This window comes from Rhinoraja longicauda, chromosome 6, assembly GCF_053455715.1.
Source record: "Rhinoraja longicauda isolate Sanriku21f chromosome 6, sRhiLon1.1, whole genome shotgun sequence".
NCBI lineage: Eukaryota > Metazoa > Chordata > Chondrichthyes > Rajiformes > Arhynchobatidae > Rhinoraja > Rhinoraja longicauda.
This window is the reverse complement of record NC_135958.1, coordinates 63,221,722-63,248,689: the sequence shown is the minus strand read 5'-3', so window position 1 is coordinate 63,248,689 and position 26,968 is coordinate 63,221,722. Positions and strand designations below refer to the sequence as shown.

Here is a 26,968-nt window from a genome sequence, read left to right as displayed (position 1 = left end):
TCCATCAGAGGTGAGGAGGGAAAAGCCAAGTTACAACGCACAGGGCAGCTTGAATATCTCCAATGGTCAGTGATCGCATCTGACAGAAGCGAAGGAAAGACAAACACACACAACAAAAAAAATAAGAAGACAGCACCGCCACAAAGAGGGAGGAGGAGGATCAAAGGCAAGAACAAGGGCACTCCCAAACAAAGAGGAAAGCCAATGCAACCATCAGAGGCTGCAGCAGGCGCAGCCTTGTCCTGTTCTTACCCTGCATCTGGGCTGCACTGTGAACAAACATCCCCGCAGGAAGGTGAGGAGCTTCGCGACTGCACTGTCATACAATTAAATCGTGTAGAATTATAATCGTCAGGAAACGAACATGTCACGAATGAGAGAGCATATATCTATTTGTTAATCTAAAAATAATAGCAATGATGGTGCAAGGATTAACAGTGCACCAACCGACGTACGCGATATTAAAATGCAAAGACTGTATCTATTAGTTGCACGTTTTTTCCGCCCTATATTGTAAAATTTTAATTGCATATATGTATTGCAATATTGCTATATATATATATATATATATTTATATTCGCCGGCACACGCACACAAGTACGTGGAGCTTGCCTATCTGGAAGGGCAGGAGGCACGGAGGACAGTAAATAACTCTGTCAAAACATTGCATGGAATGCGGAATGAGAGGCTGCGAGGTAACCTGCAAGGTAACCGCTGGCACATCTGCAGCAGCGGACTGCTTCGCTGGGACCGGCTGAAGACAGTGCCCCTGTTCCTTGGTTATTTATGTCGCTGCGCTGCGGCACCGTGGAAGTCTCTTCTCGAAACTGTTATCTCAAAACAGGATTTTAATTGGCTTTTAATAAACAAAAGAATCACTTCAACTGTGCCACGCCTGGGAGATGTTGCGAAAACGACGGTTTCGTTTTGCATTTGACGAACAGAGAGAAACGAGTGATCCGAACCGTTTCAAAAGAGGGATTGTCAATAAGGTTCTCAGAGGAAAAAAGGGTTTATTTTGTTGTCAACAGTAATAATCTCTACCTTAAACAAACACGTCTTATAAAGATCTGTCAGAATCGGACGTGATGTAGATGTTGCTTTAGATAAAAGGCCGGTGCTCAAAGATTTACAAATGAATGATTCACTTAGCGTGTGTTTACTTGGTAGTGACGGTCGCGGTTGACAACAGCAGGAGTCTTTACTCCAATGTTTTAGCCAAGGCAGCAATAGCTGTCTGGCCAGATCTGCTTGTCAAGGTGTGCATGCAATGTTGCTTGCACTGAAGCCCACCTCTTTTGTTTACTAAACGTGCCTGATACCATTGTCTTTGTGGCTCTGCCCCCCGCCCAAGCCTGGATCTCTGGCGTTGTGTCTTGTTCATGTTTATTGATCTAGTCATTGTTTGTGTCCCGGGCACTCTTCTCTGCGCGTCGTAAATATTTGTTGTAATATTAATATGAAACACCCTTCCTTTTAATCAATGATCGCCAAAGATATTTGTACCTTAAACATCTCTTTGGTTTGAATATTTGGCAAAAGAGATGGGGTTTTTTTTTTTAACGCAGATTTGTTATATTCCTGGAATACGCCGCCAGAAAGACTGCGGACGAAAATCCAACAATAACTTTTAAGAGTGAAGGGGTGTATATTTACAATTGCACGGGGATTGAACGAATCAGATATTTTTTCAGAGGTTCAATTGGCATTCCATTGGCATTCTGCATTTGTCATTCTATGGGTCTCAAATATTAATGTGTGTGAATCACCTTTTAAAATTAAGGCGTCATGAAAACGAATGTATCTTTCGCATCCTAATATTTCACCGTTTGTTTCATGTTGTTTTGATTAAACGACGCAATTTAGATTGCGCCAGTTTACAAAGTATTTCAATATCTCCAGACCACCCTCCTCTATGGCTTTGAATATTTCCCTGACTAAACTACCCTTGGGCACCAAATCCTTTATGGCTAAAATCTTCATAACAAGGACTGCGGAGACAGGGACACTAAACGGGATTAATATTGGTCGTATCTTTTTTCGGGCGGGCTGAAGGTGACGCTTTATTTACAAGCATCGGTTCTGAAAGGCACTAGGGCTGATGTGATGCGATGTGGAGTGAGCATCAGGCAGGCAGGTCACGCAGTATTAGCGATGAATGGAGCGGGGAGGAGGGGCGGATGGAGAAGAGAAAGGATTCGCACCGACCGAGCAGGAGGGAGAGAGAGAGAGAGAGAGAAACGAAGTTCGGAAACGGGAAGAAAAAAAGAGATACGTGGAAGAAAATATCTAAAGTAAGAGGTAGTGGATTGATGCGGGTGAGGGATATGGGAGGGGAGGACACACTGGGAAAGGGAGCAAAGGCGAGGAGAGGGCGGGGGGAGTCTTTATTCCAGCGTCTCTCCATCTGGCAGTGTTCACAGTTCGGTCAATCCCTACTCACGTTTTGTATTTCGGTGTGTTTGATCGATTGTGAGCTGTTCGAGTATTTCAACGTACAACCATCCCAAATGGCCATCTCGGTGCCCACGGCTCGGTGCCAGTCTCCTGGTTCAATGGAAGCGGGCAGACGAGGTTGCAGAGGGGGAGCGGGGAGGAGCGCTTACTGTGTGGCTGGCCGGCCGGCCGGCCGGCCGCCTGTAGAGGGTGCAAGAATGTGTCTTGTAAACAAGATCGCAGGAAGAGTTCAAGGAACGTGCTCTCTCTCTCTGCCTTTGCATTGGAAGCGAAGGACTGCCGTGTGGTGCCATCAGATGAAAGGAAAAGAGGATCTCCCTGGCCCATGGGCTCCCTGGAACCGCATCAGTACAACGGGGGCATTACCCCCAATGCAAGCCTACATTGGCCAGCATCTCATTGCCCACAGAAGCAGCTGTAATTTTAAAAAAAAGAACTGCAGATGCTGGTTTATACCAAAGACAAACACAAATTGCTGGAGTAACTCAGCGAGTCGGGCATCATTTCTGGAGAAAATGAATAGATGAATTTTCAGGTCGGGACAATTCTTCAGACCGCCTTCAGAAGCAGGCTGATTGCTCTCCCGGTTTCTCTGACATGTAAAATCCGATTTCAGTGTCGCATAGATCTCCCTGAGATCCAAGACTCTGAATCTCAGACGTTCAAGCACGTGTGGTCCAGGTTCCGACTGAAACCCTTCTCTGATTCGAGCAGAGTAGGAAGGAAATTCCTTCTCTCCAGAAATGCTGCCTGTCCCGCTGAGTTAATCCAGTTTTTTTGTGTCTATCTTCTCCGAATTCGTGGTTACTGTTCGGTGGCCCCTTATTAACCTGAAATGCTTTCGGGACCCGACATCTTGTGATTTTGAGCCTGACTCCAAGGTGCCGATACCCCACCACAGAGCTGAAGGAGGAACTGCAGGAACCCTCTCAATGGTCAACCAAAGAATAACCCCCAAAGAGCATCTCTTCTGATCAACTCCGTCCTCGCACCTTTTAATTGGTCTAGAGATACAGGGTAGGATTTGCCCACCAAGTTTTCATTAATGAGACGTTTCTGCTCAGATACAGCAGGGGAGTGGAGTAAAAAAAAAGCTCCTCTTGGCAATGTGTCTGAAAGTGCAAAGTTAGTGGGCAAATCCTACCCTGTATCCCTCAGCTAATTAAAAGATGTGAACATGATGCAGTTGACCAGAAGAGATGTTTTACCAATCTACTGTTTGTATATTGGACAGGAGGCAATATTTTATTCTATTTGAAAGCTGCCTTGGTCCAAATGACACTGAAACATTCATTGTTTCTCTCCACAGATGCTGCCCAACCTACTCAGCATTTCAGATCTTGTTCCAGTGATAACTAGTTTGATCTGTGTACTGCATAATCAAAGAGTGGTGATCAGATTGCCCCGGTATGATCATCTAATGATCTACTGAGGGTCGGAATAGGATGATAACTCCAGTGAATGCCTGGCTGAGGAGTTGTGGCTAGAGTCGGAACCTCAGATGTTGAAACCCATGTGGCCCAGTTTCAGGCTTGGTGGCGGCTTTGCCAACAAGCTGTTTATGGAACCTTCTCTGATTCAATATTTCCTTCTCTGTAGTCCCTTATTGACCTGAGAATCTTTCTGGACCTTGCATCTTGTGATTTTGAGCCAGTCTCCAAGATGCTAATACGCCACCATGGGGCTGGAGGAGGCACTGCATGACCCTCACAATCTTCAACCTATAAAATGACCCCAAAAGAGTGTCTCCTCTGATCAACTCCATCTTCACACCTTTTAATTTGCCTAGCGATACAGGGGTTTAAGAGGTAGCGTTTGGTTTGCCCACTAAGTTTATTTTCAGGCACTGCACCTTGCCACGAAGAGCTTTTTTTTACTCCACATAGATCTCATGGCCAACGTTGTCATTTGCTCCCACAATGGACTACTTGTGCACTGATTTGTGGGGCATTTGAGGGAACTTGAACAGTGTTAATCATTTGCTACATTAATAGCTCCAATCCAAATGTTGTTCATTACTTGCAAATCTCTTAGAATACAGAGTGCAGGATGAATGTTATTATATCTTTCACAGATCCCATTCCTCAGATCGGTAACCTACTTCAGGCTGAGGAAGAGTCCTGACCTGAAAAGCCAGCTATTCATGCTCTCCAGGGATGCTGACTGACCAACTGAGTTACTCCAGAATTCTGTGTCTATCCAGCTTCTGCAGTTCCTTGTTTCTACTTCTAGATCCCATTATTCAATGAGATGTTTCTGCTTGGAATACAGCAGGGTAGAAAAGCTCCTCTTGGCAATGTGTTGTGCCTGGAAGTGCAAACTTCATGGGCAATTCCTACCTCACACATCCCTGTATCTCTAAGCTAATTAAAAGATGTGAACATGATGGAGTTGATCAGAAGAGTGGCTTTACCAAACTACTGTTGCATATTGGACAGAAGGCAATCTTTTATTCTATTTGTTAAACTGCCTGGCAACGTTTAATCCAAATGACACTGCAACAATCGTTCTTTCTCTCCACAGATGCTGCCCAACCTACTCAGCGTTTCAATTTTAGTTCCAGTGATAACTAGTTTGATCTGTGTATTGACACCCCGTATAGTTATAGAGTGGTGACCAGATTGCACATGTTTGCTATCTAATGATCCACCAAGGGTAGGAATAGGAATATAGCTCATGTGAGTGCCTGGCTGATGAGTTGATGCATTGGGCCAGGAATCAGATTTTTGGACCATTGGCATAACTTCTGGGGCAGAAATGACCTGTACAAGAGGGGCGGGTTGCACATGAACTGGAGGGGAACTGATATCCTGGCAAGCAGCTTTGCTAGTGTTACAGAAGGAAATGACAGTAAATTCAGTGGATCGGATAGGCAGGAGCATGGTAGAGAGGGAAAAAAGATGGTTGGATTCAATTGCGTTATTTCAATGCTAGAGATCTCACCAGCATGGTAGATGAACTCATGGCCTGGACTGAAATCTGGCCAAGCAAGGGACGGGACTGGCAGCTTAATGGTCTAGGGTACAGGTACAACAGTTGAGATAGAGATGGGGCTAAAAGTGTTGCTTTATTGATTAAGGAGAATATTATGGCAGTAGTCCGAGATGACATTGCAATGGAGGCTATATGGATGGAGCAGAGAAATTAAAAAGGGGATGATCACCTTGTTGGGATTGTACTATAGGCCCCCAAGTAGTCAACAGAAATTAGAGGAACATAAATATGCTGTGATAGGATTGTCATAGTAGGGGATTTTCCCTTTCCTGATGTAGACTAGGACAGTCTGAGTGCTCAGGGCTTCGATGAGATGGAATTTGTGAAATGTATTCAGGAATGTTTCCCCAGACACATGCAGAGGCCTTGACAAGGGAGAGAGCACAGCTTGACCTACTTTTAGGGAATTGGGCAGGGCAAGTGATTTAAGTGACTTGGGGAGCTTTTTGGGACCAGCAACCATAGTTCTATTAGCTTTAAAATAGTGCTGGTCCACAAGCTAAATTCCTAAATTGAGGCAAGGTCAACTTTGATGGCATTGGGCGGGAACTTGCAAAAATTGATAGGAGTACATTGTTACATTGTTTGCGGCAAAGTGATGTCCAGATGCTTTTAAAATGGTTATTGTGAGATTTCAAGGTATGCATGTCCCTGTCAGAGTGAGGGACAAGACAGGTGAGAGTAAGGAATCCTACATGATGAGAGAAATTGAGGCTGTGGTGAGGAAAACAGAGGAGACAAAGATCAGGTGCAGGCAGCAGGGATTGTGCTATCCCTGGGGGAGTAGAAGAGATTGGGAAACATATGGAAAAGGAAATTATGAGGGCAAAAAGGGGACATGGGATGGCACTGTCAGATAAGATTAAGGAGAATCCAAAGAGAGAGCAGGGCCCCTCAGAAACCAAAACGGTCATCTATGTGTGAAGCCACAAGATATGGGCATGGTCCTCAATAATATGGAGGACCATGCCCATAATAACATGGTCGCCTGTTTTTGCCATAATGAAAGATTAAGGAGCTGGGGACAGTTAATCGAGATGTGACTGATTGATAGAGCGTGGATACAGGCCCTTCGGCCCACCAAGTTCATGCCAACCATCGATCAATCGTTCACACTAGTTCTATGTTATCCCTCTTTCGCAACCACTCCCTGCACGTCAGGGGGCAATTTACAGTTTCCAATTAACTGACAAACCTGCACATCTTTGGGATGTGGGAGGAAACCGGAGCACCCAGAGGAAATCCATGCCGTCACAAGGAGAAAGTGTAAGCTCTGCACGGACTGCACCTGTGGCCAAATTCGAACCTGGATCTCTGGAACTATGAGGCAGCGATTCTACCAGCTGCGCCACTGTACTGTAGTTGATGACTGTCCGTATTACAGTCGAGGAGGTGCTGGATATCCTAAGACGTATGAAGGTAGATAAACCTCCTAGGCATGATTAGATATATTCAAGGACACTATGGAAGAGAGGATTCTGAGGGATAAGATATACATGAGTTTGGAAAGCCAGGAGTTGATTAGGGATAATCAACATGATTTTGTACTTGGGAGATCGTGTCTCATGTCAATTTGATTGTGTTTTTGAAGAAGGTTTTGCATACTCGGCTATTCTGGTTAGATCGCATTGAATCCAAGTTGAACTAGCTAACTGGATCCAGAATTTGCATCCCAGTAAGTAGCAGAGGGTAGTGGTGGAAGGTTGTTTTTTGGATTGGAATTTGCCAGGACCTTGGAGTCTGAGTTATAGGCAGAGGTTGGGCAAGCTTAGACTTTATTCATATAACATATAACATATATAACATATATTCCTTGGAGTTCAAGAGGCTGCAAGAGAAACACTGCGAATTGAAACCTGCACAGATTAGTTTATTGCTTAGATGTGATTGAGTCTTCATTTCCAGCTTTAATAGGGTGTAAGAATTCAGCCTGGGGAAAATGACAGGTTTTCACCAAGTTTTATCTTCCCACAGGGAGAAGGATCTGAGGGCAGTGCCGGAGCTAACTTTGATACACGTTTGGTCCTCCTGCAACCATGAATTCTTCACTGATGACACGTGGAAGCAACGATGTTCTGGAGGAGCTTCAGTTGCTGACAGCTCAGAACCTGGAAAGGCTGGAGGTGAATAAGTACTACGAGGTGATTAGGGAGCTGGGAAAAGGCACCTATGGCAAGGTGGACTTGGTTATCCATAAAGTCAGAGGTATGTACCAATTGCAGATGGTCCTTCTTCACTGCAGTCAGTACCTTTGGACTGTACTGAAACCACCTTTTGATACCAAGCATCAAGGCTAAATCAAGTTAATTACCAGTTTCCCCCACCAGAATCCACCCAACATTTCTACCCTTAGTTATTCCAGCTTCAACATCCCCTCCCCCCCCCCCCCCCCCTCCCCACCCCATCCCCACCACTACCCTCTCCTGTCCCATATCATATTCCACTCCTCCTGCCCAAATTACTATTTCATACTAGTATTTAATCCCTTCAGGGCCTCCTCTCTGCCTTCCTCATTCTGCTTGATTACCCTCTGAAACGAGTGTCAGAGGGATGGTGGCTTGATGCTCTTGAATCATTGCCCCCAAGTGATCACCATGTTATCAGCTGCTTCGGACCTAATTCCTGGAACTATGCAGATATGTTTGCATTAAGGTGCTTTTTAAATATGTTGCTGCTGTTGTTTAGTTGCAATACTGAATTTCCTCTATAACACCCAACTATGTAACCATGTCATGCTCAGTTAAATACTACTTCGGTCTTGGATTGTGGAGTCAAGGCCAGCAGTTGTTGCCCCTCCCTAATCGCTCTTGAGAAGGGGGTGGTAGGCCATCTCCTTGAACAGCTGCATTATCTCTCGTGGAGGTACGTCCTCGATGCCCTTTGTGTGCTTCCTGGTGATAGAGTCATGGGTTTGGGTGGTATCATTGGAGTAGCCGGGCAAGTAACCTTGTTCATTTTGTAGATGGTAGGTACAATTCAGGTGCATGCAACATGCAATGTCTCAGTTTAAAGCTAGCAAACAGGCTAGCTTTGTTCAATTTGTTCAATTATGATCACCAAGCTGTAGGAAAGATGCCATTAAGCTGGAAAGAGTTCAGAAAAGATTTACAAGCATATTGCCAGGACTTGAGGGACTGAGTTATCGGAGGGGATTAGGCAGACTGGTACTTTACTCCTTGGAATGTCGGAGATTTGCCAGAGATCTATAAAATCATGAATGACATAGATATGGTGAATGCCATCAGCCTTTGTCCCAGGATTTGGACATCAACAATCAAGGGGCATAGATTTAAGGAGAGGGGAATGATTTAATAAGAAATTGAGCGGTAACTTTCTCACACAGATGGTGGTGGGTATATGAAACAAACTCTCAGGGGACATGTTTTACATTAACAACAGTTAAGGGAATTTGGGCAGGCACGTGGATAGGAAAGCTTTAGCGGGATAGGGGTCAATTATGGCCAAATGGGTGCAGTGTAGGTGGGCATTCTGCTCAGCATGGACAAGTTGGGCTGAAGGGCCTGTTTCCATGCTCTGTGACACCATCACCAGGAAATGTTTCACACACATTTATTCTTTGGCATTACACAGTTAGATGGTGCACACCAAAAACCTTGGACTCTAGCTGAAATGCCTGAATGTATGTCCACATAATGAGAAAGCCTACCTAAGTGTAGGTTTGTGTACAGCCACTCTGACCCATGGTGGAGCACCTTGCACTTTGCTGAGGGCCCAGTATGCTCATTCCAACCTATGTTTGACCTACTCCCTCTGACCCAGGCTTGGGTATGTCCCCTCGAGCCTGGGTATGGATGCACTCACTCTGGCTCAGAATTTATTCACAAGTTCAGGCGTGAATTTCGGTGAACTCAAGTTCTTGGCCAATCCTAAAAGCTTGACCATTTTCATTAATTACCAAAGTCTTCAAGTCCTAGCTGGTATTCCCCAATACAGAAGCTGAAACATACCTTAGTGAGAGCACCACACTGTCAGAATTGTCAGACTTCTCTGTGGGATGTTAAATAAAGCCTTCATCCTTTCTCACATGGACATGATTCTATTGCAAATAATAATAGCAGTCAACTTACCTGCTGACCAATATTTACCTTTCAAAACATTACCAGAATAGTTTATTTAAGTACTATTTGTGAGGACACGTTGTGTACCAATTAGAAAGTATTTTCCCCACATTATAACCATGGCCATGCACAAAACATTCGTCACTAACTGCAAAGCGCACTGAGTATTGTTTATTTTGCTCCACTTATCTACGTAAAAGCAGGCCCTAAGCTTGATGGTAATTCACCTTGTGAAGGGCCCACACACACAGTAAAGTGCCATGCAATTGTATGGCTCAGCTTGGGAATATCACCTTTGGTGATTTTCCAGTGTCCTCTGTGTGGTTGAGTTAGTTATTTTGAGAGCAGTGTATTTATTGTCCATACCCTAGGTGTGTTCACCTACAGGTGTGACTGCATCAGGTTCAGCCCTTGTGGTAACAGCACAAACCTGTTCATGATGCGGCCATTGACGTGTTAACACAACCAACAGTTCCAGAATAAGAAATGCCGTGGGGCCACACCTTGGGTGGAGGGATATACAGCAGTTCTGAGCTCTGCAATAGGAATTTAATAGGAAGCTAAATATGAGCCTGACAATAGGACTATTAATTCCATGCACCAGCCCAGTTTGCGTTCCTGTGCACTATACCACCTTGTGTGTGCATTCTTTATATGTGAGCATTTGTTTCTGCATTGCTGCCTGTCTGTGACATTTAAACCCAACGATGAACGTCATCAGGGAGAAATTCTGAACCCATTATGGAAAATAAATAGCTTGCATTTATTTCACTTCTCAACATATCCCCAAAGCTCTTTGAAACTAATGGTATTTTTGGGTCACTGTAATATGTAAAAATGCAATAGCCTACAACCTTCTTGGTCAGAGGAGAGAGAGCTACCAAATAAGGGTGTAGGCTTGAGAAATTAGCACAAAATCCATGCCTGCATTCCTGAGAGAGTGTCTTCCCTCTGAGGAGGTGTTACTCAGTCTGATTTCTCAGTCAGGTAAAAGATTTCATGGCCCAGTTCTATTCCGCAATATTGTTTAACATTTACCTCCTCAACTCAACAGGATGGCCTTATCATTTTCAAATTGCTGTTTCTGAGAGGGTGTTTTGCCGTTGTATTTCTTGCATAACAGTGACCCAAAAAATGCTTTATTAGCTACAGGCACAGCACCTGGGCCTTCCTCCCTGTATCTATATACTCCATCTGCCTAATTCCAAAAAGGTGGTACACCCTCAGACCATACTTTATTCTTTTCAGTGGCATTCATCTAACAGGGCCCAACTAATCAATATAAGTTCAGACCTGATATTGCACTTCAAGACTATATAATAACCCAATTGATTCACTGAAGTCCTTTGGGGAAGGAATCATGTTATGTTTATCCAGATTGGCCCTATGCTGCCAACACAGGTCGGCCATTTTCTGAAGTGACTCAGCCAGTATTAGTTTCTGTGCCTGGAGTTGATCAGTTATCCTTGAATACCCAGTGGTGACCACGCCCTGAGGAGTTTGTTTCATTGGTTTCAGGAGGATTCCATATAATTTGATGAAGGAGAACAAAGCTAACAAAACCAGGCAAAAAATAAATCATGAGGGAAACAAGCTGGTATGTTTTAAAACAATTCAGTGAGTAGCACTGATGTGGACTGCACTGTTTGAACTGCTGATAGAAATAGATTCCCAACTTCCTGAGGGAATTGAATAAATATTTCAAAAAGAGAAATTTGCAGCTTGCTGGAGGGATGGAAAAAGGGTGAAGTAGTATGGACATGACGGGCCAAATGGACTTCTTCTACACCTACAGCTAGCAGCAGGAGTGTGTAAGATCACATAGCAATGAGAAGGACCTGAAAACAGAAAGCTGCTGATTTTTGGAAATCTGATGTAAAACCAGAGAATGCTGGATACCTTCAGCAGGTCAGGCATCATCAGTGAAAACAGAGTCAGTCCGGGTTCTGACAAAGGGAATTGGACCTGAAACATTCTCTCTCCTATCACAGATGCTATATGACCTGCTAGGTATTTGCAGCCATCTCACCTTTTATTTATGGGCAATTTTTTTTTTCATTTTTGGTTGGCCTCATTCTAGGCTAAAGCTTTAGTCAGTGTGGAGAGAGAGAGGTTCGATTATTAGTTTCCAATTTTTAAAAAAGCTCCATTTACATCAGAGTTGATTCTAAGGTTCAAAAAGCGATTAGATTATTGGCAGCATGGAGAATGTAAACGTCAAACTCAACATTTCTCTCAAGGCAAATCCAGTTTTATTTCTTTAAGTTTACAACATAACTTTGAATGCTGCCTGTTTGCAATCCATATCACAGCTCCCAAAATTGGGATATCAACACTGATTCATAGTTATGCAGCCCAACTCATCCATGCCAACTAAGATACTAATTCATTTGCCAATGTTTGCCCCATATCCCTCTAAATCTTTCCTATCCGTGTAGCTGTCCAAAAATTATTTAAACATTATAATGGTATCTGTCTCTTCCACTGCCCTGACAACTCATTCCACATACTCACCACCCTGTGTGGTAAAACCTGCCTCTCGGATCCCCCTAAAGTCTTCCTTCACTCACCTTTAACTTCAGGCTTGTAGTTTGAGACTCCCTTATCTTGGGAAAAAGACTGACTAATTACCCAATCTATGTCCATCGTGATTTCATAAGCCTCTATAAGGTTTTCCCTCTGCCTTCTTTGCTTCAGGGAAACGGTTGGAGCCCAATCTTTTCTTGTAATTCAAACCCTCCAGTCCTGCCAACATCCATGTGAATCTTTTCTGCACTTTCTCTAGCTTACTCACCACATCTTCCTCTTGAGTGGCCACCAGAACTGGAAACAATAATCTAAGTGCAGCCCAAAGAACCGTTCGCACACTGTAATATGATGTACTCAATGCCACAGTATGTCTTCTTCACCAGCCTGTCTACCTGTCACCACTGTCAAGGAACCATAAACGTATATACCTCAGTCTCTGTTCAACAACGTTCTCTGGGGAAAGACTGAAGAGTACAGCTACATAGTTCCTAGAAAGTGGTAGACAGGCTGGTGAAGAAGGTGTATGGCATGCTTGCTTCATTGGCTGTTGCATTGATGTTGATCAATTCCTTAGGTTCCTGCCCTGCCATTCATTGTACATGTCCTTACCTGGTTTAGCTTCTCAAACTCACACATGCCTGCGTTAAATTCCATCTGCCATTTTGCTGTCCATTTCCCAGTTGATTGGGCAGATAGGCACAAGGGCTTGTCAGTGCACCACATTGGCTATTCGGGATGACTGGCCTTGCCTTATAATCTTCTGAAATGAAAGAGTATCCCTCAGTTGGTGGGACTAGGGCTATGAGTGGGTAGGTGATCAGAAAGGCCAGCAGCCATTGGCCTGATCAGGATCTGTGCTGTGATGGGAGGTGAGGATGGCAGCATTGAGGATCAGCCATGATTGAATGACGGAGTAGACTCGATGGGCCAAATGGCCTAATTCTACTCCAAAACCTTGTGACCGTGTTTGAGAGAGGGATTGTGGGCAAGGGTTGGTAATGGAATCCCAGGTCTGGAAAATTATGAAGTATCTCTGTCTGTGGGTTTGTTAACTCTAATGAAGTTCATTTTCAAATGTAGAGACATAAGATTCATTCAGCTCAAACAAAGAGAGTGTGGTTTAATCAAGAGTTCTTCACCGTCCATCTGTCTAGACCGTTCTCTTAAACCCAAAGAGCAGTTCATCACATGATACAATACTTGAAAAGATGTCAGTCTTAAAGTAGCATTATTCACAACAGATATTACATATACTACATTGACTTTTCTTTAAGGAACGAGAAAAGATAAATAAATCTGTGACTCTTTAAACATATTTAATATATTTATAGATTTCACACATCTAACGGAGTACTTGACTCCCACACTCTTGGTGAGTTTTCATAGCTGTGCTGTATGCCAGTATTGAAATTGTCGATTCCTTTGGTATTGCTGGAGTACCAGCCATCCCTGGACTTAACAATTTCTTCCCACTTTGACTCCATTGGGTTGGGATATAAATCAAAGGTCTCCTGCACCTCCCTGAGGGTTTCCATATAATGTGCTCCTTATATGGTCAGGAGATTAGAGGGGGGGGGGGGGGGGGAGAACATGGGTGAGTTCAGGTTATGAGCTTTGGAGGGAGCAACATCAGAATCTCAGAATGGTAGTGTTGGGTACCTGTGGAATGTAAGAATGGCCCAGGGTATACCAAACTGGGAGAACCAAAAGACTGCCGATGCTGGAATGTGGAGCAAGAGACAAATTGCTGGATGGCTCAATGGGTCAGGCAGCATCCGAGGGGAGAAATGTGCAGTCAAATGTTTTGGGTTGTGACCCCTCCTGTTGCCTGAAAGCATGGAGTGGAAATAGCCAGTATAAAGAGGTGAGAGGGTTGGGCAAACGCTGGCATGCGATGGGTGGATCCAGAGGAGGGGTAGATTGGTGGGTAGTAAGGGATGGAAATGAGGACAAATGCTGGGATGTGATAGGTGAAGGTTACCAGGGGCCAGATGATGTCATCTGATGGGGACGGAAGGTGCAGTATGAGACCAAACAAGGGACGAGTTAGGGAGAGAGGGAGGGAGGCCGTGGATGATGGAAAGATGGAGACGGCGGAGAAGAAACTGGATGAAAGGGGGCAGCATGTAATTGGAGAAAAGGGTAAATGTGGGTGTATCTGCATTTATGGAGGGTCTAGGAGGAGGTGGGGGTGGAGGGGCATGGCTGGTTACCTGAAATTAGATCATTCATTGTTCATGCCGTCGGACGGGATATGAAGTACTGTTCCTCTAGCGTGTGTTTGGCCATAACCTGGCAGGAGGAGGTCGAGGACGGTCAGGTCAGTGTGAGGATAGGGAGGGGAATTGATATGGCTGGCAATCGGGAGATCCAGATGGCATGGCGGACAGGGCGCAGATGCTCAGCAAAGCTGTTGCGTCATCTGCGTTTAATCTCACTGATGTAAAGGAAGCCACCAAATATGTAGTTCCCTGATATGGAACCAATCAGGCATTGTACTGGGGCATGCAACAAAAGCAGAAAATGCTGGAAAAACCTAGCAGGTCAGGCGGAATCTGTGGAGTGAGAAAGTGTTAATGTTTAGGTTTGGAGACCGACCATCTGACCTGAAACATCAACCTGTTTCTCTTCCTACCAAAACTGTCCAACTCGCTAAGTGTTTCCAGCATTTTTTTATATTGTTTCTGATTTTCAACAACTGCAACTCGTTTTTCATTTTCATTACATTGGGGCACAGTTGTTCAAGCAGGGAGCAGCAAAGGTAGCTCGAAGGATGTTATTCAAGATCTCCCACCACACTCCCAAAGGCAGGGTACTTGCTCACAGCACAACTCCACCTCACACATCCACAATCTGGAAATCACATGAGCTCATGGATGACTTACAGCCAAAAGATTCTCGTCTGGGTGCTGTAAAACAACACGTTTCCACGCAGTATCTCCAAACTAAACTAATAGGATATAAATCAGATTAAAGGTTCAGCAGAGCAGTAGCAGATGGAATTGAAATGTTATAATAGGTGGCACAGTGACACATCAGTAGAGCTGCTGCCTCACAGTGCCAGAGATCCAGGTTCAATCTAGACTACGGGTGCTGTCTGTGTGGAGTTTGAACATTCTCCCTGTGAATGCATGGTGCTCCAATTTCCTTTAACATTCTAAGACGTGCAGGTTTGTAGGTTAATTTAGCTTCTGTAAATTGCCCCTAGTGTTTGTAGGACACAGAACATAGTATGGGTGATCAATGATTGGCGTGGACACGGTGGACTGAAAGGCCTGTTTCTATGCTGTATCACTAAAATAAACAGAAATAACCTGTTTAGTTTAGTTGGTTTAATAGGTTTTCTCCGAGAACTTTGGTTTCCTCCCACACTCTAAAGACGTACAGGTTTGTAGGTTAATTGGCTTGGTATAAATGTAAAAATTGGCCCTAGTGTAGATTAGTGTTAATGTGTGGGAATCACTAGTTGGTGAGGACACAGTGGTCTGAAGGGCCTGTTTCTGCGCTGTATCTCTAAACTAAACTAAACTGAACTAATCACTCGTGTTTCACACTGGCAGAAAAATGTCTTCCAGCTGTTTAACACGGAGGAATGTTGGAGAGTATGATTGAATATCTGGGAAGTCACCCCCCAGCTCCAACTGCCCCAGCCCGTTAAACATGCTCCCATTCCATCTTCTATTCTTTGAAACCCTAATTTTCTTAATTATCTTTGAGAATGAGGAAATAAATATTTTTGTAATTACTATGGTTTTTCTCCTGAGAACAGTTTTACAAAGTCTTGGGGATTCATTTTTGATTGCTGGAATTATGGACTTCTGACCCTAGCAACCCTGTAACCTGCTCAGCAGACCAGGATCCTTACCCCTACTCCATTGTTAATTATTTAACCCCGATTGTGCGGCACAGTGGTGCAGCAGTAGAGCTGCTGCCTTTCAGCGCTTGCAGCACCAGAGTCCCAGGTTCGATCCCGACCACGGGTGCTGTCTGTATGGAATTTGTGCATTCTCCCCGTGACCGCGTTAATTTTCTCCGAGATCTTCGATTTCCTCCCACACTCCAAAGACGTAGAGGTTTGTAGGTTAATTGATTTGGTAAATGTAAAAATTGTCCCTAGTGTGTGCAGGATAATGTTAATGTGCAGAAATCGCTGATCGGTGGGCCGAAGGGCCTGTTTCTGCACTGTAACTAAACTAAATTAAACTAAAATTTACCAATAGAGCATGGAAACAGGCCATTCACCCACACTGACAAACGTGCCCCATTATCAACCTAGCTGCGTTTGGCCCATATCTCTCCAAACCTTTCCTACCCATGCACCTGTCCAAATGTTTCTTAAACATTGTGATAGTACCTGTATCAACTACCTCCTCACCCATTCCATACACCTACTAACCCTTGTGTGAAAACAAGGTTGCTCCTTGGGTTCCTATTACATTTTTTCCCCCTCACCTTAAACCTATGTCCTCTGGTTCTAGATTCGCCAACCCTGGGTCAAAGTTTGTACATTTACCATATCTATTCCTCTCATTATCTTAAGAAAACCCATCCTCCTCCTGCGCTACAAGGAATAGAGTCCTAACTGGCTCAACCACTCCCCATAACTTAGGCCCTCAAGTCCTGGCAACATCCTTGTAAATCTTCTCTATACCCTTTCCAGCTTGACAACATCTTTCCTATAACATGGTGTCCAAAACTGAACACAATACTCTAAATGTGCCCTCACCAATGTCCTGTACAACTATAACATGACCTCTCAACTTCTATGCTCAATACTCTGACTGATGAAGGCCAATGTGCCAAAATGCTTCTTGACCATCCTATCTACCACTTTTGAGGAACTGTGTACCTGCACTGCAATATCCCTCTGTGCTATTACACTGCCATTGTGAAGCTCCAGCACTGGTTAGACATTACAAAATGGAACACCTTGCACCCTTTGATTAAACTCCATCAACCATTCCTCAGCCCACCTGATCCTGCTGCAATTTATGACAATCATCTTCACTATCTACAGTACCACTCACTTTAGTATCACCTGCTAACTTACTAATCATGTCTTGTACGTTCTCATCCAAAATCATTGACGTAGATGACAAACGGCAATGGCCCCAGCACCAAAGCTTGAGGTACGCCACTAGTCGCCGGTCTCCAGCCCGAAAAATAATCTGCCACCATCACCCTCTGTTTCCTTCCATGAAGAAAAAAATTCTATCCATTCGGCCAGTTCTCCTTGGATCCAATGCGATCTAATCTTCCAGAGCAGCCTACCATGCGGAAATGCCATGGCCCACCTGCTTTGTCCTAGTCATCAGGGGCACCAGCAGTTTCCCTGACTTCCCACATTCTGCAGGAGGACCATTCAGTGGCTGGGACTGTATCTATGCCTGGGTGTCCCAAGGTGTTAGGACATGTGTCCTTGAATGTTTGTTCCCTCCAGAGGCCCCATTTAGACTCTGAGCTTCCTTGAACAGCGGGAAGCAGTAATGCAGCACTTCAGCTCACTAATTGCCCAACAGTCCATTCCCAGTATTTCCTCAGTGTTCAAACTGCTCACCACTAAACAGAGTACAGAGTCCAGCTCAAATCTCCTTGATGGTGATTTGTTCAGGAATCACATCGTATCAGATACCACTCTTTTTTCAATATCCTTCTTATTCTCACGTTCGCAGCCCTCTTCCCCTCCAGTTCCTCAGCCTTCTTTGTCTTTCTAACCATCGACAACTTTCCAAAATGTCTGTTCCTGTAGTTCTGGTCTCTTGCACATCCGATTCCCATTGCCTTACCTTTAATGGCAAGGGTTCCAGCTGTGCAGATGTTGAGCTCTGGAATTTCTTTTTGTACCTCGTCCTTAAAACTAATCTTTTGTCACCCTTGCTGATGCCCCATTCTTTTATTCAACTATGCTCAAAAGTAATATCCCTACAAACAGCAGCATATATTTATATAGGGCATTAAATGTGAGAGTGCATTGAAATGCCCTATCCCATTTAAGGCCCTGTACAAATGAATGCTGTTGTTTATAAAGATATTAATGTTGAGACTAGTTAACAGGAAGTGGACCAATTGATCCATCGACCTTCATTAATCCTGAGACAGATCTTAAGATATTGAACATTGAAGACATGGAGAGAGGAAATGGCCCATGTTGGCACCAAGGATCCATTGCTGAGAACTGAATATCCAGAGCCTTGGTTATTTCCATCATAAACCTTTGGTAGTAAGGGACAGTAAATTGGATCAAAATCAAAATAGATTTAGTTGATGGACTTATGACCCAAAATAGCTCTCCAGCAAGTAATACATATGCAACATAGTGACTGTTTTTGGATTTAAACCCTCATTTGGGTCAATCTCTTTGAGTAACCAGGGAGGTGATGTCTGACACCTCCTGCCAGCCCACATAACACCAGCGCCTCGCTCCATGTCAAACAAATTCCACGCACAAAGCATTTTTGAGACATTTCTGAGTTTGAGCAGGTGTTCTCACCCTGCATTTCTCAGGCACTTTGTTTGCTTTAAGCATCAGTGGAGTGCTGCAGGATTACTAGAAATGCAAAATAAGACCAGTTCCTGATTCTATTCCATGTACAATGGTGCAGTCATCATTCAGTTGGAATGGGCAGGCATTGTGCCCTAGGAAATAAATATTTGCCTTTACACAGTGCTTTTATGTCCAGAATGCACAATTAATTTCATTTTTTAATGACTGGATGGGCACAATTTCTCCATTTTATTGGGGTATTGCAAATATACCCCACTTGCTCTGGAACGAGCTGTCAGAGGGGGTAATGAGGCAGGTACTATCACGATGTTTAAAAGACATTTGGATCGGTACATGGATAAGATAGGTTTAGAAGGATATGGGTCAAAAGTAGGCAGGTTGGACTAGTTGGGCTCTTAATTTATGCACCGGCCTTGACAATGTCCACTTTGTCAAGTCCCTTTTAGAAGTCTAAATACACTACATCTGCAGGTTCTCCTCTATGAACTCGACCCATCACATCTTCAAGATTCCAAACAAATTTGTCAAATATGATTCAACCTTCATAAAACCACGCCGACCAGCTTTGATTATGTTCATTTTTCCAAAATGATGAGTTATTTCCTCCTTGATTATTGACTCAAACATGTAACCAATAATAGAGGTTAAGCTAACCGGTCTGCAGTTTCTCGACCTTGTGTTTTCCGTCCTTTTTAACAGGGAAGTCACATTGTCTCCTGTCCAATCTTCTGATAACCTCCCTAAATTTAGTGAGTTCTGAAACATTTTAACCAATAGGTCCACTATTTCTGCAGCCACTTCCTTTGAAATCCTTAGGTACAGGTCATCGAATATTGTATTCAGGCAACACAAATATATTTGCATTGTCTTAGGGCAATGCAAAATAGACCTATTGTATTGGGAATCCTGCAGCTGTACCTCAGTAGACTGCGGTTCATGCAGGTTAAATATGTTTCTAGGGATTATTAAGTGTTGCACTGCCCTCACAGCTTATTCTACATTTGGTGCAAGCTGCAAACTTTATGATTTTTGTTCAAAGACTGACTTTTATAACATCCTGAAGTATTAAACATCAGGTTTTATCTCCCACTTCTACCAATGGTTGAAAAAAAAAATCTACAGATCCATTGAACAGTTATAATTGGGCCCATGAGCACACCAGGTGAATGAATGAGTGATATTTTCTTTCGCTGCAGGTACCAAAATGGCTTTGAAGTTCCTGAGGAAGAAGACCACCAAACTGAAGAGTTTCCTCAGAGAATACAGCATCTCCCTTTATCTGTCAGCTTCACCTTTCATCATTGACATGTTTGGAATAGCCTTTGAAACTGATGAGTATTATGTGTTTGCCCAGGAATATGCAATGGCAGGGGATCTGTTTGACATCATTCCACCCCAGGTACACAAGCAACTTCATGTTGTGCTTCACCTTCTACTCTATAGTGTTCTTTAGTTCTGTGATCATTTGTCATTATCCTGTTGCCTTCCATACACAAGGCACAATTGTTCCTCAGCAAACTGCTGGAGAAACCCAGCAGGTCAGGCAGCATCTGTGGAGGGGTGGCCAGAGTGGGCGGGGGCTACAGTGCTTCCCGGATGCCAAAGGCAATATTTTCATTTATGCTCAATTTATGTTTAGATGTTCCATATTGCTTTTTTTTTAATGAAGTTACTGTGAAATAAAAGCCAAAAGAAAAGTAAGATGTGAACATGGATATTCATAATTAAGAGAAAGTGGAGAATCTTTGTATAAAAACATTTTTTTTGTCATGGTTAAAAATGGTCGAGTTGTTACCCATTCCTTTTATTAAAGTCTTGGTCCCATCACCCTGGCTATGAGTTTAGAGGTCATTTTATGGTTGTACAAGAAATTGGTGAGGCCACATTTAGAGTATTGTGTTCTTTTCTTTGTCCGTGTTATAGGAAAAATATCGTTAAACTGGAAAAGGTGCAGTGAAGATTTACGAGGATGTTGCCAGGGCTTGTGAGCCTGAGTTATAGGGAGAGGTTGAACAGGTTAGGATTTTATCCCTTGGAGCGCAGGAAAATGATGGGTAATCTTAGAGGTATATAAGATCATGAAAGGAATAGATAAAGTAAATGTACTTTTACCCAGAGTAGGGGAATCAAGAACCAGAGGACATAGGTTTAAGGTGAGGGGGGCAAGATTTAATAGGAACCTGAGGGGCAACTGTTTTACATAAAGGGTAGTAGCTTTATAGAATGAGCTGCCGGAGAAGGTATTTGAGGCAGGTACTATCACAAAGTCTAAAAAACATTCGGACAGGTACATGGATAGAATGTTTAGATGGGTATGGGCCACATGCAGGCAGATAAGACTAGTGTAAATGGGTTTGAAGAAGGGTCCTGACCCAAAAAGCTACCCATCCTTTTTCTTCAGAGATGCTGCCTGATCCGTTGAGTTCCTACAGCAGTTTGGGTCTATGTATTGTAGATGGGGCATGTCGGTCGGTTGGGCCTTTGGGCCGAAGAGCCTGTTTCCACGCTGTATGACTCCATAAAGTCACCAATCCCATAATTATTGAATTTCACATCATCCCTGGCTCCGGAATCTTCTAACTAAAAAATATTTTGACTTTTGATCCAAATGCCAGGTTTGGGGAAAAGTCTAGTGTCCCAATTTCTGGAACAAAGATCCTTCATCCATTATGATTCATCTTCAAGCACTTTGTCCAGGATCCCTTAATTCAAGGGTCAGTCTGTTTTAATTTCTTTAGGGAAGCCCAGTGGTGGGGCAAGTAGAGCCACTGCCCACAGTTGCCCCCCAGGACCCAAGATGTGGGTTCAATCCCAACTTCGGGTCCAGTCTGTTTGCACATTTACCCTGTGACCACACGTGCTTCCTCCAGGTGCTCATTTCCTCCCTTGCCCAAAGTGCAGGTCGGTAGGTTATTGCCCCTAGTGTGTAGATGAGTGGTCAAATCTGTGGGGAATTGAATGAGTATGTGGGATAATTAAAACAGGATTAATGGGGATTAGTGTGAAGATGAGAGCCTCGATAGACAATAGACAACAGGTGCAGGAGTGGGCCATTCGGCCCTTCGAGGCAGCACCGCCATTCAATGTGATCATGACTGATCATTCACAATCAGTACCCCATTCCTGCCTTCTCCCCATACCCCCTGACTCCGCTATCTTTAAGAGCTCTATCTAGCTCATTCTTGAAAGCATCCCGAGAATTGGCCTCCACTGCCTTCTGAGGCAGAGAATTCCACAGATGACTGAAAAAGTTTTGCCTCATCTCTGTTCTAAATGGCCTACCCCTTATTCTTAAACTGTGGCCCCTGGTTCTGGACTCCCCCAACATTGGGAACATGTTTCCTGCCTCTAATGTGTCCAATCCCTTAATAACCTTATATGTTTCAATAAGATCCCCTCTCATCCTTCTAAATTCCAGTGTACACAAGCCCAGTCGCTCCAGTCTTTCAACATACGACAGTCCCGCCATTCCGGGAATTAACCTAGTGAACCTACGCTGCACGCCCTCAATAGCGTTGTACCAGTCTCCACGCTGTATTTATCTCTCCAGGGACCTTTATTTTGTTGGGCTTGGGCTACCTATCAGATCAGTGTTCATTTTTTGTTCCTGTGTTCAAAGTTGAATGAGAGGGAGATGTGGCCCAATTCACAATGAAGAGTCCAGTAACAAATGTAACCTGCGTTCCATTATTCTCTCCAAGGTTGGTCTCCCTGAACAGATTGCCAAGCGGTGCGTGCACCAAGTTGCCTTAGCCCTCGACTACCTTCACAACAGGAAGCTGGTACACCGTGACATCAAGCCCGAGAACATCCTTATCTTTGACAAGGAGTGCCGCAAGGTTAAACTGTCAGATTTTGGAATGACTCGTCGAGCTGGTACACCTGTCAAGCGAGTGAGTGGCACGATCCCTTATACTGCCCCGGAGCTCTGCGATGCTTCCAAACACGAGGGCTTCTCCGTGGAATACAGCATTGATGTCTGGGCTTTTGGGGTGCTACTCTTCTGCATGCTCACGGGAAACTTCCCCTGGGAGAAAGCCCTGCTCTCAGACTCCTTCTACGATGAGTTCGTAAGGTGGCAGAAGTGTCGAGGGTCCAACATACCGTCACAATGGAGGAGGTTCACCGACGACGCCCTCCGTATGTTCCGGAAACTTCTGCCCATCGAACCAGAGAGAAGGTGCTCAGTCAAGGAGATATTCAGATACCTGAGTTATCGGTGGATGCTGGACACAGATTGCGGCAACAGCATTGGTGAAGCAAGCTCTTCCTCAGAAGAAGATCTAGTGGCCAGGATGAAGCAACAGAGCCTGTCCCCTGTGCGCAGTGTTGCAAAGAACACCATCTCTATGGAGACTCCATCATCGCGCTTCACATCCATGACAACATCCAGCTCCCTCTCTTCTAACAGCAGCTACGAGAGAGCATCAAGAGAGGGCAGCAACACCAGGATTCTGGTCACAACACCGATTGAGATCTGCGTCTAGCTTACACTGAAATGTCCAGGATGTGGGTGGCTTTGAGTGTGACAGGATTGTTTTACAGAGTAACAAACTTATTCTTACTGCGGAAATGATTACTTGTTACTTTGGGAGTCAAAGTGATCTATTGACGAGGGCTCAAACTGCAAACGGGCTTTGATTCAGCCATTGGTTTTCTAAGTCTTCACCCTAAGCTCATTCTCACCAGTTGTGACTTAAGTTGCTTTGTGTCTTTGGGTCAGGTCGGATGAAGGATGAGACACAGTGGGTGACATCAAGGGATGAACTAGCACATGGGTCCAAAGAAACAGGGCAAGGCTGTTGCAAGGATCTCAACTGATTAGGATCGGTTTCTGTGGAAGAATCCTCTTTTTCAATTATATATTACAAGCAAGTGTCAGGGGCATTGTCTGCAGGTATGACAGCTGCTGCTGTTCCAATGGCTTTCCTCCTAAGGGCTTGGTAGTGTTCACCAGAAGGAGTGATCACTCTCCACAAGTCATCTTTACTAACATTCGCCTTTCACAAATCTGGCTGTGACTTCCCACATCCAAACACACTATTTTATTGGTTCTGATTTTTTAAATTTCAATTTAAACTTGTTTTGTACCTGGAAGCTTTGGCCCGCTCTCCTCCCCAAGCACTGTTACCATGTGAGCTGAGAACTTGTTCTGAACATCTTACTTAATAACCAGTAGTAGACGAACTTTACAACGCTATGGAGTTAATATTCATTCAACAAAACAAGTGGCGTTTAGATCAGTGCTAGAATTAGATAGGACAAGTGATGAATTCGTTTGGTGCAACAATCTCAGTGCCGAGAGATATTCTTTTATAAGTAAAACAAAATGTTGTAAGTGAGAGCACCAATATCCAAAGCACACCTTCCCCACCTCTCAATAATCCCCTGCATCTCGGCATGGATGAGTTGGACCAAGTGGCGTGTTTCTGTGGTATACAGTATGTTCTGTACCTGTCCTTTGAGTGAGTGCGTGCTTGAGAAGGTGGATTAAAATGTCCATTTTATTTTTGAGTCATATGTAAGGCCTGAATGGAAATGATACATACCTCTGTGTGTTGATTTCAGCTTTAGCACATCTGAGGTGGTAAGGTGTAGGTAATGGTGGCATCAGGTGTGAGTTCCAGTGTCCGTGCCAGCTTTTCCACAGGCTTGTGGAGAGTTTCTCTGAAGAGCTGCTGGGGGTTGAACAAAGCCAGGTTGCAATCCCACTCAATGTCTCCCATCGGAATAATCTGTAGCAACCATTTGAAAGGACAATCGATCAACTGGCCAGTGAATGTTTTTGGAGTTTATGATACTCTATCCAGTAGAGCTTCAAGCTGACTTACAATGCTGTCTATGTGGTGTTCGCATATGCTTCTTGTGATTCGTGGCTTTTCTCTGGTTGCTCCAGCTTCCTTCCAGAACCCAAACATGCACATTGTGGTAGAGTAATTGGCTTCAGTAAATTACCCCAGAGTATACAGCCGGGTGGTAGAATCTGGATGGAGTTGATGGGAATGTGGGGAGAATAAACATTTGGATTAATGCAGGATTAGTGTAAATGGGTGGTTGATGATCAGCATCTTGTTAGGCCAAAGGGTCAGTTTCTGTGCTCTATGGCTCTTTGACCTATGTTGATGTTGATTGACCTTTTGTCAAATATTCTATTGTCTTTCACTCCCAACCCAACCCAACCCTCAGTCCCTTCTATATAAAAAAAGAAACTAGTGTGTTGTGCAGATTTACAATCCTTATGTAGATTTACTGCGCTTATAAGAAAACAACCAACTCCGAGAGATGATTTCAAACTTGAGGCATGCTGAGCATTCAGGCAGCCGCGTAATGTTCCTGTGGGAGAGGTGTGAGTTATCTGGAATAATTAAAGGAGTGATATTTATCTAATCCCCTCAATGAAGTTCAAAGTCTGCGGGTGATATTAACCCCACCTACCCAGTTGTAAACAGACTCAGCAAATTAAATTGAAACAGGAATGTAAGATGGAAGATTGCTCATCTATCTCCATTGTATTAATATGACCTTGAAGTGCTGATCTAGTTGTGGAGCTCAACCATTCATTTGCAGGCAACTGGGATTAGTTGGCATTGCCAGTCAGTATCTTCCAATCGCACAGTCCTTCCACCAATTGAAGTAATGGCATTGTGTGCCTCAAACATGAAACGTAACAGAAGCTGAGAAAACCAGTTGGATTGCTGGAAGTCTTCATTTTTTCTTTTGGGTAGGAATTGAGTTTAACAACCTAAAAAAAAATGCTGGCATGAGCTATTTGCACCTGACGGAGCTCGTGTCCAAACTTAGCATTCAGGCAAGAGGTTATCTGTGGCAACCATTTGATCAACTGGCCGCTGAATCTTTTGTAGCGATTATAAAGTGTTATCTATCATGTGTATAGTTGTGAAGCTCCTGCTATGCTTTTTCACTTCTGGTCTGAGATTCTGTTCCCTAAAAACATCCATCCCAACCCCCTCCCCTGCCCTCTCAACCCCCCCCCCCCCCCCCCTTGTCCTTTACCCATCCACGTGTGCAAAAAAAACCCAGAAAACTTAGGTTACAGTTTCTTACAGATTCCAATCCTTGTGTATCTTCACTGTGCTTACGAGAGAAATGTTTCTAATGTTAACGTACGTGCAATACGTTCTATTTAACTATTTACCACATATTTAACTTAAACTTTTACAATGAATTGTCATAGTTTTTTTATTAATTCAAAAACTGAAAACATAGGGCTAAGAAAATGGCATCACAGAGCTTTACGTGACGTATTCTGCACCTGTAATAACTCTACAAAGATTCTCGTGAGTTACTCGATTGGAACTCTGCAAGGAGTTGGTGTTCGAGCAGTCCAGCAAAGTTTGGTTCATGTGACCTTAGGTTGGGGAGGGTGGGAGGTGTTGGAGAAGCAGTGGGGTGTGTGGCTGGACTACAATCCACTCTTCTCTCCTTCATTATTGCCATCATTCAATTTGACCTTGACCACTGTTGAAAGGCTTGGCGGGAACAAGGATCAATGGATGCTGCACGATACTTAATGAGAATCTTGAAAGGAATATTTTTTGAAAGAAAACCTCCAAAGAAGGCCAGAGGGCGGAATCAGTTAAAAAAAACCTCTTTGCAAAGACTATATTTGAACTGGGAATCTTAGTTAACTGATGCCCTGCATTCTTCTAATGACTGGCAGAAGTGCAAAACAACCTAGACTGTCAATGTCCACCTTTTCACTTTAGAAATGCACTTATTGCTTCTTGTAGACAATGCAACACTTCCATCTATAGTATCAAGGACCTCCCTCCATTGACTCAGTCTCCAAGATGTTGTGTGGGCTATTCAGTTGCCAAACCATGTGTTTGAATTTTAGTGCAATGGGTGTGTTTCTATTCAAAATTCTTCAGAGTTTCGTTCCTCAGTGAATGGTGTGTCGTTTAACTGTTTGTGGTTTGTGACAGCAATGCATTCTTTTAGTATGCAGAGTTTTAGCTCTTAGCTAAAATGTTTCCCGAGCTCTTCTCTGAGCCGTACGATCGATTCAATGGTTGCAATGCAATTTGTCTTCCTGTAAGACTTACTTTATAATTTGATTAAAATTAAAATAAAACAACCGCCTGGTCAAGCTTCTTTGATGCAACAAATCACCCAAGATTGAGGGCAAAGCACATGAGAGAATTTGAAGAGAAGGTAACAGCTCAGAGAACATGGAGGGAACATACCACATAGCAGAATGCATGGAGAACAAGGAAAGTGATGTATTAAAAGAAAAAATAGTGTATATATGTGAGCAATCACATTCACCGATTGTGCCATATAAGAGCAGTTATGTTTTGTATTTACTTCCAATATTCAAGCAAAGTGAAACACGTACACAACTAAGTACTGGCAATCATCGCTTTTAATTATTTGTTCATGG

General features: G+C 43.7%; 1 protein-coding gene across 3 annotated transcripts; it reads left to right on the top strand.

Moving 5' to 3' along the window:
* On the top strand, positions 1–26,601 carry bsk146 (brain specific kinase 146). Of its 3 annotated transcripts, none has more exons than XM_078401159.1 (4): positions 1–295; positions 7,426–7,656; positions 19,761–19,963; positions 22,266–26,601. In XM_078401159.1, exons 2-4 carry the CDS (start codon positions 7,488–7,490, stop codon positions 23,049–23,051), a joined length of 1,158 nt encoding a protein of 385 aa, XP_078257285.1. In that variant the 5' UTR covers positions 1–295; positions 7,426–7,487; the 3' UTR covers positions 23,052–26,601. The 3 variants fall into 3 exon arrangements, with proteins under 3 accessions (XP_078257285.1, XP_078257287.1, XP_078257286.1); XM_078401161.1 differs by lacking the exon at positions 1–295 and adding an exon at positions 892–992; XM_078401160.1 differs by lacking the exon at positions 1–295 and adding an exon at positions 2,190–2,294.
* The last annotated feature ends 367 nt before the right edge of the window (positions 26,602–26,968 follow it).

Bases quoted from the DNA above. Each gene is read 5' to 3' on its own strand.
- bsk146 (XM_078401159.1), top strand. From the start codon at position 7,488: ATGAATTCTTCACTGATGACACGTGGAAGCAACGATGTTCTGGAGGAG. The intron at 7,657-19,760 runs GTATGTACCAAT...CTTTCGCTGCAG, and splicing joins GGTTATCCATAAAGTCAGAG to GTACCAAAATGGCTTTGAAG. The intron at 19,964-22,265 runs GTACACAAGCAA...ATTCTCTCCAAG, and splicing joins TTGACATCATTCCACCCCAG to GTTGGTCTCCCTGAACAGAT.